The 19,446-nt window shown below is 35.0% G+C and overlaps 2 protein-coding genes across 2 annotated transcripts in view; one reads left to right on the top strand and one right to left on the bottom strand.

Annotated features, from left to right (window-relative positions):
- Positions 1 to 19,446, top strand: part of LOC126778443 (nephrin-like) — a 337,695-nt gene that overhangs the window by 68,102 nt on the left and 250,147 nt on the right. The window lies entirely within an intron of this gene.
- LOC126778412 (dynein axonemal heavy chain 1-like) overlaps positions 1 to 19,446 on the bottom strand; it is an 89,161-nt gene that overhangs the window by 18,216 nt on the left and 51,499 nt on the right. The window contains exons 46-68 of the mRNA XM_050501911.1: positions 19,136 to 19,341; positions 18,180 to 18,342; positions 17,698 to 17,858; positions 17,141 to 17,356; positions 16,695 to 16,789; positions 15,521 to 15,659; positions 14,839 to 15,001; positions 13,886 to 14,055; positions 12,809 to 13,030; positions 12,245 to 12,406; positions 11,732 to 11,909; positions 11,379 to 11,509; positions 10,847 to 10,952; positions 7,371 to 7,525; positions 7,080 to 7,268; positions 6,230 to 6,359; positions 5,723 to 5,870; positions 4,996 to 5,099; positions 4,066 to 4,142; positions 3,087 to 3,154; positions 2,139 to 2,268; positions 1,410 to 1,553; positions 660 to 826 (exon numbers count right to left, since the gene is read on the bottom strand). Coding sequence (XP_050357868.1) covers positions 660 to 826; positions 1,410 to 1,553; positions 2,139 to 2,268; positions 3,087 to 3,154; positions 4,066 to 4,142; positions 4,996 to 5,099; positions 5,723 to 5,870; positions 6,230 to 6,359; positions 7,080 to 7,268; positions 7,371 to 7,525; positions 10,847 to 10,952; positions 11,379 to 11,509; positions 11,732 to 11,909; positions 12,245 to 12,406; positions 12,809 to 13,030; positions 13,886 to 14,055; positions 14,839 to 15,001; positions 15,521 to 15,659; positions 16,695 to 16,789; positions 17,141 to 17,356; positions 17,698 to 17,858; positions 18,180 to 18,342; positions 19,136 to 19,341 — 3,424 coding nt within the window. The remainder of the gene's footprint in view (positions 1 to 659; positions 827 to 1,409; positions 1,554 to 2,138; positions 2,269 to 3,086; positions 3,155 to 4,065; positions 4,143 to 4,995; positions 5,100 to 5,722; positions 5,871 to 6,229; positions 6,360 to 7,079; positions 7,269 to 7,370; positions 7,526 to 10,846; positions 10,953 to 11,378; positions 11,510 to 11,731; positions 11,910 to 12,244; positions 12,407 to 12,808; positions 13,031 to 13,885; positions 14,056 to 14,838; positions 15,002 to 15,520; positions 15,660 to 16,694; positions 16,790 to 17,140; positions 17,357 to 17,697; positions 17,859 to 18,179; positions 18,343 to 19,135; positions 19,342 to 19,446) is intronic.

The raw sequence follows: 19,446 nt of genomic DNA, 5'->3' as shown, positions 1-19,446 counted from the left end.
ATGGTCACTATATTCAAGAAAGGATTCGTTATGTTTACGTTTAGCAAAATCATTTACGACACGTAATTGAGAAGCGAACATTGAGTTGTTACTTACGTATCAAAAGGCTAATTATGTATAGACAGGTTCACGTATAATGCTGACAGCTCGCTTCAAGTGTTTATTTATTTATTAGGAAGCCAACGTTATATAGTAAGAAATACATTTTGTAATGCGTATGTAAAAGCAGTGTTACAAAGTTAATTAACAATAGGTTAATTTAAGATGCAAATAAAAATTGTTGCTCACTTATAACAGTGTGTTTTAACAAAATATATAACTGAAATTTCTCATTAACTATAATTTGACATAAAGTAGTAAAGATTAGATTCTTAGTTAGCAAACCTAAGAATCTATAAAGAAATGAAATAACTGAGAAAAATTCTGTAAGTGTTTTCGAATATAGTCACCGGGCTTTAGTCAATTGTCTTCTCTCTAAATAAATATTTATTTAGGTCATATAAATAACCCATAAGGGATAATAAGTTTAACTCTAAGTATATATCACAACTAATTTTTAATAATAAATTAATTATAAGCATACTTATTTTTTCACTTTTTCATATTAAGTTTCTATTGTAATTTTTTTTTCATCAATAAGATTTATTATTATCATTTACCTCGGTACCAGCGCAAAGTTGACGATCTGCACTTTGACAGATACTTCAGGGGTATACTTGGGGTTCGGCAGTTTTGTCGTTATGTACAGACGAAAACCAGTAGTGTACGGTATCAACGAGTCTCCCAGTTTCAGAACGAGTTGACCGGCTTGACGGAAATATTGTCGCTGGATAAATAATAATATAATAACTCAGTTATTAAAAAAACTTTATATTATATAACTGTATCGTTTAGAAATATATTTTACTGATATTATAAACGTGTGTTTGTTTGCGATGTTATAAAAAGAGGCATTTTTATTTATGGAGAAGCGATTGTAAAACTTTTAAAGATAAATCTCTTTTTTTATTTAATGAGAAATTATTTTGAAACGTCAATAGCATAATGGTTGATGGGCCGTCTAGTGATGTGAGATTTGAAGGTTCGATCCTGAACACCCTAGGTTATTGTCGTTCCCACTCCTAGCATATGCTTTACTCGTACTTTTAATTGCAGGGGTAAATAGTAATATTAGTAATTAAAAAAACAAAAAAATAAATTTTGTATATCTCGAAAATAGCTCTAACGATTTGGGACAAATTTTGCTTTTAGATAAGTTCATGGTTTTTAACTTTAACTATATAAGTGTATTTTCATTTATTATTAGAGCCAAGCAAAGCTTGGTTGCCCAGATATTATTTGGTTAACAAACCATTAACACGAAAATGAACTTTAAGCCTTGGACACTAAGTTGAAGTTTTAAGTAATACCTTCAAAACTGGATCCAATGCGGGATCCAGTTCTTGCCCAACATTCTCTAAAAGTATTGGTTTGCCAAACCTCAGCGCAGATTCAAAATTTCTGAGTAAATCTCTATCATTCGGCTTACATACAACTATCCCTTCGATTTTACCCTGAAATTTTTAAAAACAATACATTTATAAGTAAAGCCGTTAGAACTTTACTTATAAACGTTGTCTAGCGGGTGATTAGTTATAATGCTGTCTTGCTCTTTCGAATGTCAAGTCAATAATGACAAAAAGAGCAAAATCAGTGTCAATTTTTATGAATGTTTTAGACAAATGTTCGGTTATGTAAGACTTATATATAGGCTTATTTGTTTTTAATTTAGTAGTAATTGCTATGTCATTATCTTAAATCCTTCAGAAGACATTTAGCTAGTATAATTATAGCTGGTGCCAGCGACTTCGTCCGCGTGGAAATCGGTTTTATTTTCATATGTTTAGCATGTTACTCTTTTTTTTTATCGGTCATTCTCGTTTTTGACGAAACTTATTCAATTTAAAGACAAACAGTTTTCTACTATTTAAATTTTTGTATATATATTAATTTTATTATTATCAATATATGTTTTAACAATGATCTGTTTTAGAAAATTGATTACGAAAATTAACATTTATTTAATTAAACTAGTTCAATGTCTTTATTGTACAAGATTTCATTCGTAAATAAATGTTTGTACATAAAAGCTACTATACCATGGCACGTATCCACTTATTAGCTTGAGTCTGAGGGTCGATGATGAGAGGCCATCTCCTGGAGTTAGACATCAGCACCGCGGACTCCACGGAAAGTGGATCACGTGGTAAACCATACATTTGCCAATTTCTGTTAAATAAATGAGTCAAAATACAATAATTAATGAATTAAATACTTCTAGTAATATTAAATGTGTAATTTATTACTAATGAAATTTGCTTGTGACTGTATTTTTATATTTATCATATTTATATACTTTATTACACAACAAAATTAAATTACACAAAAGGTACTCCCAAATGGAAGAAAAAATATTAAAAATCATTGGTTTAATAATAATACATATCATATATATACGTGTACAAAATACACACATGAAAATATATGTGACTGAGAGCTGGCTCTTAGGACACACACACAAGGGACATAACATCTTAGTACCCATGGTTGGTGACACATTGGCGATGTAAGCGATGGTTAACATTTGTTACAACGCCAATGTCTATGGGCGTTGGTGACCACTTACCATCAGGTGGCCCATATGCTCGTCCGCCAACTTATACTACAAAAAGAAAACATCAGTTACGGAAGAAATCGCGCGAAACCGCTTCATACTTTATACATAATACATAAAATAGATTTAGGTTATTAGCATTTTCTTAAAATGTCTTAACAATATCAAGATTAAGAGCATATTTAAGCGAAAACTAACGCATCTTCATCTACAGCTTTATCTGTTGCAAATATTAACTTAACCAAACTTTTCCCGTACTAGTTAAGGATAATCCGAATATTATTATCAAGTTTTAACTTACTTGTTTTAACTAACTTTAAGTTATAAATATTCAATATTTTGCTTCCAAGGCTTGGAAGTTTTCGTCTATTAATTTTTTCTCAAAATCTAAAGGAACTTGTAAAGTTTATGTTAACGCATGAATAATACGTACCGTATGACAACTGCGTCTCCAAGAATTGATAGCGGTGTCGCTCCTTCTGTATGGGGTACTTTCATATCCTGAAAAATAATCATACACGATGATTAGATGAGCAGAGATGGTCTAGTATAGTATAGTATAGAATCTTTACCGAAGAAAGAAATATGGTATAGTGTAGAATCTTTACCGAAGATTCAAACTCCGGGGAGTACCACTAAATTTTCATGTGCTAGTTCATTTATTCATTAGTTTCATGTGTTAATCTATATATAAGGGAAATACCACTCATCACGAGATCACAGTTTCAGTTCTATTCCCCGACATAGACGTGAAGAGGGTCGTAGCTTAACCACCAATTAAAAACTCCGGCAGACTTTAAGAGTTATTTATTGTGACAAGTCAACAATGTTTACATTAGAGCGTACAGTAAAAATAATTGAAATAGTTAATTAAAAATAAACAACAACAACAGCGCTTATATAGGCATTCCCCTCTCACGATGACCACCACGCGTGCTTGCCACTTTTGGGACCTCCTCCTAGGCGAAAACAAAAGCGATGCATGCGGCCATCTTGCTGGGGGTGTGGTCAAGCGTGTGACGTCGCTGCGAGGACAATAGATGCGCATGCGACCATATTGCCGAAGGGGTGTATCGATACGTGTGACGACATACATCAGACCACTGCAACATCACCTGATCAATGACGTAGTTGATCAGGTGATGTTTGTGCTTAGACGCATTGTGCACTCGCCACAGACGCTTACTAAGAACGGATGTTACGCAAATCCTTTACAAAATACATTTTTATTCTTAACTACACGTGCAAGGGGGTACGACTAGCTAGTTTTTGTATATAATTGAAGCATCACAAGGAAAACTACATATACCGGATGAGAAGCTGATACATGTGCCTCCACCGACTGGATTTGACGTGGTGGAATAAGATCAGAATCTTCTCCTCAAAAGAAGATATTTATTTATTGCACTTACAACTATATGCTTTATCCACTGCGAAAGTAGCTCTCGACGAAATTCATCAGTGAATGGCGTCACGTAGCCCACAGCACCTTGAATATATTAAAAATGAATTATATTTCAATAAAAAATACGAATTTTTATTAAATATATTAAGCGTCAATACCATAGTTACAGCCTATTCCAATAAAAGAAAGACTCGATATCATTGGTTGAGATCTTGAATAAACTATAGTATTGAACAGTATTAATGGAAATTGTTGTATATATTTAATTTATTCTATCCTGGGACATTATTCACGCACGGCCATTTGATCCCAAACTAAGCAGAGCTTGTACTATGGAAACCAAACAACTGATATACTACATATAGTACTTTTCTTTTGCAAATACATACTTATATACCTTGGAAGTAAAATTAGAATGTATTGATTGATTATAAGTAGTTAAGTGGAATCGTGTTGTATTATTATTTATTTATTTATTTTGAACAAATTATACATATCTTAAACAATAAATACGATAGGAACTACATTAGTATAAAACTGTGTCGTAGCTACTATCGCCCTCCAATTCGACAGCACATTTATTTATTATTTGTTCGTTATAAACATAACAATCAAATATCATTTAATTTAATAACACAATAACTAATAACAAAATATACTATATAAATATATACATATAGCAAGGAATATAATATACGTAGCGTAAGTATATAGTAGCTGCCGCGAGTCAACTCTCAAAAACACACCAACCAACCAAAAATTAATTAAACCATGTGTGCATGTGTATCCAACCCACATTGGTGCTACGTCATGGAATAAACATACAAACCTTCTTTAAAAGTCTGCCCGATTTTGGAACAATTACAGCGGTATGGTAAGTATATAATATAAATAATATATATATATATATATATATATATATATAACAATCACTCACATGCACTTAACATTATGTCCCCAATGAGGTACACCTGACCGACATCCAGCTCTTTAATCGTTCTTATCCAGCGAACTCGTTCACTCGATAAACCATTTAATAATCTAAAAAGAAACATTACATTAACATCTAATACAATATTTATATAAGCCTAATACAACTCATCACGAGATTTCCAAAACTATGCGCCCGATTGACTTAAAATTTGTCACAGTTACTCCTCCCCCGACGTAGACGCTCACTAAGAACGGATTTTACGCAAATCCTGTCTAAAATACATTTTTATTATCCACCCGTGCGCAGTCGGTACAATTAGCTACTTGTATATAATAATAATATAATTTATTTCAGACCACATAGATCTATTTTTATTTGAGTACTTAATGTGTGTAAAATAATTATAAGAATTTTTTTGTTGACACGTTTTGCGGTAGAATATCTGATGAGTGGGTGGTACCTAACCAGACGATCTTGCACAAAGCTCAACCAGAAACAGCAGAACTTGTTATTGTTGTGTTTCGGTTTGAAAGGTGGGTGAGCCAGTGTAATTACAGGCACAAGGGACATAAGATCTCAGTTCCCAAGGTTGGTGGCGCATTGGTGATGTAAGCGATGGTCTTGAAGAGTCGCGTACTTTATGTTAAGTCTGAATGTCTTTTTATAATTACATGTATACGTGTAGTGACTGCTGATGGTCCTTAATAAATAAATAAATAAAACGATTAACCTGTTCGCGCGATCCATTCTTGCCAAGCATTGATTGATATCTTCCTCCATTTTACGCTTCTCATCTTCCTTCTCTTGCAGGTAAGCATTTAATTTCGCGATACCTTCTAGAAGTGCTTGCATTTTTGCTCTCGCGTTCGCCAATACAGCTATAATGAAAACAATTATTGATTTTTTTAGAACCATTTATAATTGACGTTACTTTCTGGAAATATTCGATATAATTCGGGAAGACTTACGATTTTCTACATCATTATACATTGATACAAATAGATATTAGATGTGAATTTGTAATTTTCTAAAAATATGACGAGAATTTTTTGATGAACGAATATTTATATAATATAAAGTATAATATAATATGTGACAATAATTTAAAAAAAGGAAAGATAGAAAAAAGATTTTATATATTTATCTGGTCGAAATATTATGTTTATAAAATGTTTTTAATTCTTTCTTATATTTTAAGAAATATATATAATTTTATATATAAGTGTAATTAGTGTACCTTCAACGGCTGCTAGTTCTTTCGTGGCTCGCTCGAGAGCCTCCTTCTTAGGTGCTACAGCTTTATTCACGTGATAGAATTTGTACATAGCATGCACCCACATGCACAGTGACATGCATGCTTTTGAAACCTAACGTTCAAATATCAGAATTAAATTAAATCTGTTTAAGGTAAATCTGCTCTAGTGAGTACATCTGGCATATAGATTCATATTCTAAATTTAAAATAATATCGACGCGAAAACGTTCCAGGACAACAACAACAATTAAATTTGAATAAGCTCGTCAAAATTAATTAATTATAAAATGTCAAACTAAGACACTCCCAATTGTTTTAAATTAGTTGCTTGTAAGGGTCTTAGTTTGGTATTAATACAAGCGCGCCCGACAGAACACGAGTCATTCTTGCTCGAGTTATCCGAGCGAGCGTTTTTTTTTTTTTTTTATAGAATAGGAAGGCGGACGAGCATATGGGCCACCTGATGGTAAGTGGTCACCAACGCTCTTAGACATTGGCATTGTAAGAAATGTCAACCATCGCTTACATATCCAATGCGCCACCAACCTTGGGAACTAAGATTTTATGTCCCTTGTGCCTGTAATTACACTGGCTCACTCACCCTTCAAACCGGAACACAACAATATCAAGTATTGCTGTTTTGCGGTAGAATATCTGATGAGTGGGTGGTACCTACCCAGACGAGCTTGCACAAAGCCCTACCACCAGTAATACGTACAGACATTTAATAAGTTGACGTTTTTCTATTATATAAGCTGACGACACTCTTTTTAAAAATCACCTCGGAATTAGTTTAAAATAATCAGTTCTATTAAACCAATATTGTTTATACCTTTGAAATCTTGCCTGGCTCATAGTTTGGATCGGTAACGTATTTCTTTAGTTTCTTTATCATGTCTTCTGTTATGGATTCCTTGTCATATTTCATCAACGAGTCCAGAAATGCAGTTGGATCTGCTAACATCTGAGATCCTGGCTTCCAGTAGTTCAGAACTTTTTGACCAAACGATGCTCCAGGTTCCTGATATATCGTATCAATTAGATGTGTTCTAGGTTATTAGAGTGAAAAAGTGGTGACTAATCGATTTTATTAATATATATATGTATATATAAAATGGAGTACCTTTATAGGCTTGATATCGAACACCACACAAAGTGATTCTATCACGAGCACTACACCAGCTGGTGGTTTTTTCATCGCCTTAACTTCAACAACGTCATTACGATTCAACTCTTGTAGAGCCTTTTCTGCTGCTCTCAGTGCTGGCATTGCTTCGTCTAGTATTTTTTTAATTTATTTAAAATCATGGTTTAATATATGTATAAGAATATAAATGATAATAATAGATACAATAATTTACTTTAGTAAAAAAATCACCTTAATTATTATATTAATAAACGTTAAACGATATTAATTAGACAATGCTGTCTTCTTATATAAAATGTAAAATCAATAAGACACAAAGAGATAAATATGTGTCAAACTGAATTCAAATTCGATTTAATTTTGTGAATTTAATACAAATACGCTTTTTTTTTCAGCCTTTTGCCGTCCACTGCTGGACGAAAGCCTCCCCCATAGAACGTCAACCATCCCGATCTTGGGCAGTCCGCATCCATCCCGAACCTGCCACCTTTTTTAAATCGTCGGCCCATCTTGTCACAGGGCGTCCTACACTACGTTTGCCTAAGCGTGGTCTCCACTCCAACACGTGCCGGCTCCATCGGCCATCAATGCGCCTGGAGACATGACCAGCCCACTTCCACTTCAGCGAGCTAATTCTAAGCGCGATGTCGGTGACTTTAGTTCTCTGGCGAATGTCCTCATTTCGGATTCTATCTGCCAGAGAAACCCCAAGCATCGCGCGTTCCATTGCTCGCTGAGCGACCCTAAATTGGTGGACCAGTCCTACGGTAAGTGTCCACGTTTCGGCACCGTAAGTCATTACAGGTAGGACGCACTGATTGAAGACCCTGGTCTTAAGCGACTGTGGGATCGACGATTCAAAAATATGACGTAACCTCCCGAATGCCGCCTAGCCCAAACGTATTCTTCTTTTAGCCTCCTTCTCAAAGTTGTGCCGGCCAAGTTGTATAGTTTGGCCCAGGTAGATATATTCCTGCACAACTTCAAGTGGAGAGCCATTTACGACCACTGGTCTCGGGGATACATGACGGTTTGCCATAATTTTGGTCTTTTCAATGTTCATCCCGAGACCTACTTGTCTTGAAGAATCGCTCAGGCTGTTTAGCATCTCTTCCAAATCCTGCAGAGTCTCCGCCATGATGACAATGTCGTCGGCAAATCGCAGATGTGTAATGTGTTGGCCATTTATATTAATGCCGCGTCCGTTCCAATCGAGCGTCTTGAAGACGTCCTCCAATGCATTGGTAAAGAGTTTCGGTGATATTACATCTCCCTGTCTTACCCCGCGATGCAATTGGATTGGTCTTGTGTTCTGATCTTGTACTTGGACGGTCATGGTTGCGGCTTCGTACAAACACTTCACCACCTGGACATACCGACAGTCAATTAGGCATCTCTGCATGGATTCCAGAACAGCCCAGGTCTCGATGGTATCGAAGGCTTTTTCGTAGTCCACAAACGCTAGGCATAGAGGCTGATTATATTCCTCGGTCTTCTGTATTATTTGCCTTAGTGTGTGTATGTGGTCTACGGTACTGAAGCCTTTTCGAAACCCAGCCTGTTCCACGGGTTGGAAGTCATCGAATTTTCGGGCAAGACGATTCGTGATTACCCTCGAAAACAATTTGTAAACATGGCTTAAAAGTGAAATGGGGCGGTAGTTTTTCAGAAGAGCTTTATCGCCCTTCTTGAAAAACAGCACCACCACACTTCTGCTCCATGTCTTCGGTGTTATACCATTGTGGAGGACGGAATTAAAGATGTTAGCCAGCTCTCTCAGAACTGGTGTGCCTCCTGCTTTGAGAAGCTCTGAGGTAATTCCGTCATCTCCTGGAGCCTTGTTGTTTCCAAGTTGCCCGAGAGCAATCCTAATCTCGCCCAAATTGATGTCGGGAAGATCGTCTGATAGATGGCGTGTTAGTCTGGCTCGTGGGTCATCCGCACTGTGGGACTCAGGTGGAGGTACTCGTGATGAGTATAAATCGCCATAGTACTTTTCGACTACAGCTAGAATCTCTGGTTTTGAGGTGACGGTTGTGCCTTGTATGGTTCTGAGTTTTGTCAGGTGACAACAGGAGGTATGTGACTTTGCAAGAACCTTTGAGCCCCTATTGAGTGCTATAGCATCTTCAATATTCCGGGTATTCGCTCGTCTTGTGTCACGCCTTATTAGTTTTTTAACCTTCCTGTTAAATGCCTGACACTCAGATGGCGTCATGTTCTGCTGTTCTCGTCTCCTCGTCATCTCGTTCAGAGTTTCGCCTGAGAGCTTCGACTTACGTCCATTGCTCTTTTGTCGAAAGTAATTTTGGCCTACCTCGCGGATGACACGCACCAGACCATTGGTGGCGTCGTCAATGCCCTGCCTGGTTTCCAACATGGCAGCAGACATCCCTAAATATTTGGCGCTTATTGGATGAAATGAAGTCAATCTCATTCATCGCTATGTTATCGGGGCTTCGCCAGGTCCACTTCCTTTGGAGCTTTTTCTGGAAAAATGAATTCATCAGAAATAATCGCTGAGCCTCGAGGAAGTTTACCAGCATTTGTCCCCGATGATTTCTGCACCCATAGCCGAATTTTCCTACCCTCGATTCACCATCTTCTTGTACTCCCACTTTGGCATTGAAGTCACCCATAACAATTGTGTAGAAGGTATTGGTACGAGACATAGCTTTCACTATGTCTTCGTACATGGCTTTGACCTCTTCCTCAGTGTATGTAGACGTTGGGGCATACACTTGTATAACCTTCAAGGCATACCTCTCGGTTATCTTTAAGACAAGGTATGCCACCCTCGCCGACACACTGCCAACCTCCACGACATTGCATCTGAGTGACTTGTGGATCAAAAAGCCGACGCCACCTTGGGATGGTTGGTGTCCTTCTCGGAAGTAGAGTAAGTGACCGGCAAATAGTGTCATCGTGTCCTCGCCCTATCTTCGGACTTCTGATAGACCTACTATATCCCAGTTAATACGACTTAACTCTACTTCCAATTCTGTCAGATGTTCGTCCAGCCGCTGAGAGCGTCCATTATACGTGGCCAGAAACAGTCGCCGTTTGTGGTACCCTGCCGTAGCCCGGGGATTCTTAGCACCCCCCATCGCACCGTTACCATGGCCGGTACCGTGGCCAGGAATAGTGCGATTACCGGGAATTGGGGTTCCGTGAATTTTTGTCGTCGCTCATAGGGGGGTTTTTGCCTTAGTCACCACGCTTGGCAGGCGGGTTGGTGACCGCAGTGGCTGGAAATCTTTCACTAATAGCGCTGCTGCCCGCTATCAGGATTTGCATTTTCGGATTCCAGCATTTGTGTGGTTATACCGCCACGATTTCGGTCACAAATACGCTTGTAATACATTTAATGATTAAAGTATATTTATTTTTAATTTTGTAGATAAATACTTCTTTTGAAGACAAGTTTAACGATCAAGCAAATTCAACATTACCTAAATCCCTCTGTGCATCTTCAGCCATAGCAGTCGTTTCCTTAGCCATCAGTTCAGCGATTGCCTGCTCCTTTTCTACTTTTATTCTAGCGTCTTCGGCTATTTCCTACATAATAATGAATATAATTAATTAAAAGTAAACTTTGAATATAAGTAAGTATGTTCCACGCGCGATGAGAATGGGATAAGACCTTTTGAAACTGATACACATCGACATATAGATACATCCGGTCCGGAAAATCCCAATGTTTCTTGTTTATTTCAGTGTAGATTTTTGCAAGATTTTAGAGTATGGTAGAGTTGAGTTTTTGCTGTTTAACATATATATATATATATATATATATATATATATATATATATATTTATCACTTTTACATAAATAAATATTCATAATCTGTTAAAATAATATTCCCATATTACAATCGCTGTAATGGGAGAACTATATCGCGACTTTGCTGGAGAATTGTTAACATTCTGATATAACCCGCGGTTATAATATTAAATATTATGACAGTAAATAAAAGTTACGTACCGTATCAATGGCAATTTGATCAATGACCTTCTTTGTTTCTTCAGCGGCTTTTTCCATCAAAGGCTTAAGTTCAGCTAATTCAATTTGAAGCTGCTTCACTTCTACTTCAGTTTGATTCAGTTTATTCAGACCTATATATGATAGAAAATGAAAATCTCTTTATGAAACTTGCATTAGGAATGAGACTTGCGGAAGACTATAATAAATATTTATCTTGGAATTTAATAGCGATCAAGCTATGTATGTATTAAGTATATATATGTAAGTTATATATTAATATAACTTATGATTATAATATCAATGTGAATGACTTTTGAGAAAAATGGTCATCATATAATATTTAAAAAATTTACCAGTCTTAAGAGCATTTGATTCCACGAGTATAGCCTTCTGCTTCTTTCTGAACATTTCAGCATACGCCGCTAACATCTCCATGTATGACATTGGAGTAACATAATTGAGGCGGTTGAGTTGAACCAAGAATTTGGCACTTGCATCCACCACGCTCTGGTGTGCGAAGCAGCATACCGACTGTGATATGAAAATGAAATTTCGACGATGTTCAGCATTCTTGGTATAATTTATATTATTATAATTTAATGACTATTTATTTCTTTGAGTTTATTTATTGATTTTAAAGACACTTAAGTGCATACTTAAAAAATATTGTCAAACATACATATAACCATTTTTATTATTTAAAAATTACTGATAAAATTTACTTGTTTATTTCCTTTTAAGATATTATTTTTTTCGGACGAAATTCAACACCAATTATTTTGTGCATACTTACTTATGTTCTTTTGCAAAATATTTTATAATTATTGTTATATATATCATTATTTATACTATTGATAGCTACTTACAACTAGAGATTCGATTACTTCATCTGTGGTCTGCAATTCCGTCATGTTATTGAAGAAATGCGTTGCCACGGATTCGAGGGCTGATTTAGGCCACTCACTGAACCAGTCGATGGTACAACAATTCACAAGAGAGGGAAACTGGCGCAGACGAGCTCTGAATATCTGATATGGAAGAAGTAGTTGTTCAAGCAGTAAAAATAGTAACGCATTCGCTAAATCATCATCAGATTGTACAAGACTATTATTCTATTGCAATGTTATGGAGGTACAGTCCGGGATTTAGGCGTACAAGGCACCGCCCTAGGACTTAGCCAAAATTGATATAATTTTAATCAAACCACTTTGGAAACAGGGGTTTTTAATGTTAAAGTGCCTAAGGACTTTGGATCCCTAGGCACTATAACCCTGGAGAAAGGCAGATATAAGTTACTCTATGTCCTTATCTGTAGTCCTGACAAAGTGTACGCAAAATTTCATGATGAAGGTTTCAGTAGTTGAGACGTGGCAGCATAACAAACATATAAACAAACACTTCCGCATATATTAGTTGGGATATAAACTTACTTCACCGACTGGACTCATAACGACAACGATATGTAAATTGCTCCGAACTCTACGCTGATAACAAGCAAATAGATTGGTTTTAGTTGCCGCTAAATTCATTTCCATGACTGCGTGACGAACAGACATATATATACAGTCTAAATCTTCAGCTTCATATATATTTGGAACATCGCCTGAACTCAAAATATTGTTTAGGTCTTCGAGAAACGATTCCATTTTTATCTAAAAAAGAAATATGAACAAACACTAATTTAAAATAACATGAAATAAATATTGCTCAGAAAGAAATTTGATAAATAGTGTTGTCTTTTTCTTTCTTTTAATGTTAAATCAAATATGAGAGAGAAAGTTCAATGATTGTATAAACACAAGCTAAATGACGTTTACAAGTAAGGCGAAGTCAATAGAGTCAATTATATTGATATTTAACCATTAAATATTAGAAAATTTTATGTTCCGAAAGTTAGTACACTTGAAATTAAGGCAAACACCACGGAATTTCCATATGCTTGTGTTTAAAATTCATCTTGTGCTCAACGATGATGGAAAACATCATGAGGAAACCTACATGTATCGTTAGAAATAAATCACCCATTGGAACATCGTGGTAAGCTTCCAGAGGCCTTAGCCCAGCAGTTTCGCTAATTTTTAGTTTTTTAGGCAAACTTAAGGCTTTGAAAGAACTTGTCGTAACATACATTCTTTCACCTGTATAAGGAGAAGCTCTTAGGAGTTTACGAGTACCTACAATTTACCTTTGTTGCTCTGCCATTGCTAATTAAAGGCCTTTGCGAAAACGCTTTAGTTCTTTCAAGAGATCTCGTTTTGAAGGCTAGTTTTTATTCGTTTTAAGTCATTTTACTCCGTTACTCAATTACGAACTACCGTTGCAATTAATTAAAAAAAAACTCGAGGAAACACTGACGTAAAATATACTTGACGCAGATCCTTTTAACATTCAACACAATTTTTTATAATTGTTTGCTATTTAGCAAAATTTCCGTCAACCTAAAGACCTTTAAGAGCACACATTCAAAATAAAATAGTCAATATTTTTCAGAAAATTAATTGTTTTACTTGCGCATCGGAGAAAAGAAAAACAATTCCACGATTTTCAGCACCAGCTTTCATCATTGTGCTTTTGAGGTCGTCGCGCCATTCGGTCTGACCGTAAGATTTGGTTATTTCAATTTGCATGCATTGCAACTCCGCCATGCTGGCTGCGAGGCGGGATAATGACTGGCGACCTGATAAATTTAATAATTTTACAATCACTTGTCGCTTAAAGCCGAGTAGATGAATCCAATCTCAAAAAAAATCATTGGAGTTAATCGGACATGGCTTGGTGGGACAGCGACATCAATTTTTGAAGAAAACCATACAAAAACTTTTTATACATCTTTATTTTAATACTACAACGCATAAAAAGGAGTCGATATGACTCCTTTTTATGTAAGTAAATAACAATTTCAAATTTATGTCAAATTATTTTTTTTGTTTGAAATAAATTAAACTAATACGTTATCGGATTTTTTAACTTTGTACATGCCATTGTTTGAAATTTATATGTTTGTGTTATAAGTGCACTTTATGTTTTAATTAGTTGGTAACTCCTTTTTTAATTATATATCATAAGTTTTTTAATTATATATCATAAGTTTTTATTATATATATATATATATATATATATATATATATATATATATATATAATAAAAACTTAAGATTTATGTTAGTTTCTCTTTTCCATTTAATTACTTAAGAGAAATAACAGAAAATTTGATCACTAATGCGTACAAAAAAAACAACAGCTACTTCCTTTGTTAAAATTGCTGCTTTATACGAATATATTTCTATATCAATCATGTGAATTTCTTGTGAATAAGAAGAAAGAAGAGAGGAAACTCCTCAAAAAGAGGAGAGGAGGCCTTTAGCCCAGCAGTGGGACATTCACAGGCTGTTACGGATAACGGATTATTCCCGTTCCCATAAAACTTCAATAATTACTAAACACGAAAGATATTAACTCACCAGAACCTCCCATACCTAACAGTAAGGCATTTGCCATAGGCTGTCTCATGATGCGAGCCAAGCGACAGAGATGCCCTACGGCGTCTTCAAATAGAACCAGGTCCAATGGAGCGGTTGATGCCAGATTGTATTCACTCAAATAATGAGCCAAAACTTCATCGAGCTGTTAAATAATATAAAATTAGACTATTCATGATAGATAAAAAACTATAACAAAGTTTAGTACTATTATTAAACATTAGGTAATTATTTTAGGGTATGCTGCGTTTAATAAGAAATAAATAAGAATATATATGAAAATATACAGTAACAGTAACAGCCTGTTAATGTCCCACTGATGGGCTAAGGCCTCCTCTCCCTTTTGAGGAGAAGGTTTGGAGCTTATTCCACCACGCTGCTCCAATGCGGGTTGGTAGAATACACATGTGGCATAATTTCAATGAAATTAGACACATGCAGGTTTCCTCACGATGTTTTCCTTCACCGACAAGCACGAGATGAATTATAAACACAAATTAAGCACATGAAAATTCCGTGGTGCTTGCCCGGGTTTGAACCCACGATCATCGGTTAAGATTCACGCGTTCTAACCACTAGGCCATCTCGGCTTTCATCTTTTAACTAAATATAATAACTAAGTTTTTAGTAAATAATTACAAGAAAATTATAATTTATATATAACCTCTTCTTTATCCGTAATCTCAACATATTTCTTATCATCAGCTCCTATGTCCATGAAATCACCAAACAGCATCAACCTTCCACCGATCACGTCGCTGGATTTCTTATTAAATTCGGTACGAATCTTTTTATTTAGCAAACTGGAATTTAACAGACATAAAATCCTTTAAATAGAGATTATTTTTGAATTTGAAAGTTCAGTATTTATGTATCGATTATTAACCAATTCTCACTTTTTTTACGAATATACGCGTAATTTGTCACAGAGTAAAATTTAAATAACAGTATTAAACTATAAACAACACAAAACAATGTAGATGATAGAAAAACTTAAAGTAAACTATTTATTATTCGCTTAATATCTTGCAGGATATATATTTGTAAATATAAATTATATTTGTAATCTAACCAGTGTAAACTGAAAATACGACTTATTTTGACTTTAACGCGGATTGATCTTTATGAGATTGAGATAATTTGGGGTTGATAAGGGTTGTTTTTTATAGGGGTTGGTTGCCCCTTTCAAACGACACCTCACTCTCACCTCGCGGTGACGCGTATTTTTATTATGAGTTTGAAGTGTTTGCAACGGAATGTCCTTATTTTTATTATATATTTAATATTTTTGATTATTTTTAATTCATTAGTATTAATTATTTTTTTATTTAAATTATTTTGTTATATGTTATTAATGTGATGTGATAAATATTAAATTAGTGCACTCGTCAATTATAATATTTTGTTGCTTTATTACCAATGTTATTAATATTTTTTAAAACAATTTTCATAGTTAGCAATTTTTATTATTATAAAAAATATTCTATATGTAATCTGTTTTAAGTAATAAAAAAAAATATGAATATTGTACCATGTTGTTGCATATTGTGGCCAGAGAGAGAGAGAGAGAGAGAGAGAGATAGAGAGAGAGAGAGAGGGAGAGAGAGTGGCAAGAGTCGCGCACTTTATGTTAAGACTGAATGTGTTTTTATTATTTCATGAGTACGTGTAGTGACTCCTAATGGTCCTTAATAAATTAATAAATAAATAAATTAGAGATGCGAATTTCCAATGCCGACCCATTATGCTCCTTCTGCCCGTAATTGTACTGGCTCACTCACCTTTCAAACAGGAACACAAAAATACTAAGGATTTTACTTATACAAAGCCCAACTCACTTAACAAACCAAATCCGGTCTTCCATATTAACAAGTCGATCTTGATATACGCGCTGATGTTCATGATACCAGAGCCTTATCACATCGTTTTCTTCCTATAGCAGATGGTAATCGTAAAATGACGCTGATAGGAATATAGTAGCTAAGACTTATGACATTTTTTTTTCTGAAGCAACAATCCAATTTATGAAGGGGAGTTGATAACTTAACGTTTTATGTATAAATGTTGTTTAGCGGATGATTAACAATACTGTCCTCTTCTTTAGAATGTCAAATCAATATGACAGACAGAGAGAAATCACTGTTTAACTAAACAAACAATAAGCGACGCTGATAAATAAGGCCTAACGGCCATCATTCATCTATATTTAGTATCAAAATTCGAACTTAAAACTAGAGGCAATTCAATTGAGTTCATTATAATAATTAATTTTATATTTACCAACCTTTATGTTTAGGGGATCCATCATCAGTATACCCTGGAACACCTTACTCAGGTCTCGGAGGTTGAAAGTGTAATGGGATTTGGTTGGCGTTGGTAAAAGTTCCTCTACCAGTGAATTGAAAACTTCAATGGAACTCTTAAGGAATGAGTTCTCTTGTATAGTTACGTCCTTGAAATTTCTCGTCCATGATTTGAGAATTGTATTGAAAATACCATACTGAAAAAATAAAAACGAATATTACTTGTCTAATCCTTGTAAGATTGTGATAAATATTTGTAAAAGTTTATTTGAATAAAAATATATGATCATATTTTTATGTCAATAAAAATTCCAAATAGATTTCCAAGACGGGGAAAAATGTGTACCAAACTAAATACTTAGAATTGTTTTGGGTTTTGTTTTGATGGGTGAGTGACAGTCTAACTACAAGCGCAAAGCAACTTAAGTTCGAAGGTTGCATAGACTGATATAAAGGATACTTTATATTTCTCACAAGATCGTCCACTTAATAACATTTCTAAGTTAGATATTTATTATATAAGTTCTCTTTCCGCTACCTTGCTGCTATATTCCATTTCAGTAAATGTTATATAATGGAAGTGCCTCATCAGGCGCATTGTAACCGGATTACGACCTCCACCGGGAGGACCCATGGCAGCAACCATACCAACATCTATTAGAGTCTTGAATTCACCAATATTGGTACGATCATACCAGCCTTTAATTTTATCAAAAAATCATTAAAGTGGGCACTTTTAAATCGTCGTCGTCATCGTTTTACAAGATTCAATTAATTTTAAAATTATTACCCGTTCGGTAGATTCTCAAGGGAAGAACCACCAAGAAACTATTACTGATTTCTAACAATTAAGTTATATATTAAATAAAATTGAATTATATTTTTTCCCTGCATGGAAATCAAGGAATGCTCCACGTTTTTTTATCAATTTCATATTGTTTTATCGATTAATCAAACAAAAATCCGAATAATTGACATAAACTTAATTCTACTATAAATATAACTGTCAGTAATAATTACCAGAGAAATCCATAAATTGCCGTAGAAGTTCAATCGGTGGTTGAGCGCCATATACTTCTAATGCAGGCATATTGAGGTCATCTATAAAGAAGACCTGTCGTTTCGTTGGCGGTGGACCAAATACTCCACGCCTACGTCTCTCCAGTTTGCTGTCTATTACATCCTGGTTACAATTTAAATTCAAAATTATCATTATTGCAACTTATGGCAAAGTAAAAAAAAACATTATTGAAATTGGTATTTCTTATGAAGAAATATAGAGTTTATAGAAGAGGAAAATAAGCGTTAAATTGATATACAATTGCATTTTGGTTACGTTGTATATATATAAAAACAATTGTTCGTTTTTCAATTAAGGTCCAATTTGTTAATAATTTGGGTTAATAATGAGAGTTAAAACTTAAAGACTAATGTTAGTTATTTTATAAGATTTATTTAGTTACGACGTTCCCTTGAGCGATTTTGGTCAAGGTGGTCAACCTCAACGGAAACTAGTTAAGTGTGTTGGATGTAGCGCCCTAATGTATAATGCACTCACACAGTCCAATAAGATGGTTATCCGACACGACCGGAGAATTCAAATACAGGACAGGAAAATCAAAACCAAGGGCTTTACGTGTTTTTCGAGGCAGGAGTGTTAATACTACCAACTAACAAACTTCGTGCTACTGAAAAGTTTTCGTAAGAATAACCTTTCATTTTCTCGACCTAGAGTTTAAGTGCAGGACCAAATTCCTAAATTTGCAATAAACTAGCGGGGGCTACAAAGATAACTATAGGAACTTGTCCGCAATCTGTTAGCAAAGAAGTACTTTTTTGCGAATTATCGAACGATATATCTTTCTGCAAACATTCCTGAAGCACTAAGGAAAAACGGAAGAGCCAACAGCGTCAATCATAATATATTTAGTTATGATATTTAGATAATATTTTAAAAATAGAAAAATCATTAATACCTGAGTCTGATTAGCAGATGTTCTAGCAGAAAACACAAGAAATTCACAAATAAACTTCTTATGTAACCCTCGAGATAGTTTTGATGATATAGTGACAGTTTTTCCAGTGCCGGTTGGACCGACGCAGATGACGTGATTATAGTTGGTAATCTTGTAGCCGAGTAGTGCCGCGCAACGAACATTGTCTAATGTGGGAACTTCGATGTCTAAGAAATAGAAATATAAATAGACATTTTTTTATAGAATAGGACGGCGGACGAGCATATGGGCCACCTGATGGTAAGTGGTCACCCTCAGACAATGGCATTGTA

This window comes from Nymphalis io, chromosome 26 (assembly GCF_905147045.1).
Source record: "Nymphalis io chromosome 26, ilAglIoxx1.1, whole genome shotgun sequence".
NCBI classification, from domain to species: Eukaryota; Metazoa; Arthropoda; class Insecta; order Lepidoptera; family Nymphalidae; genus Nymphalis; species Nymphalis io.
Note: the sequence above shows the minus strand (reverse complement) of the source record. Positions and strands in the feature narration are given on the sequence as shown.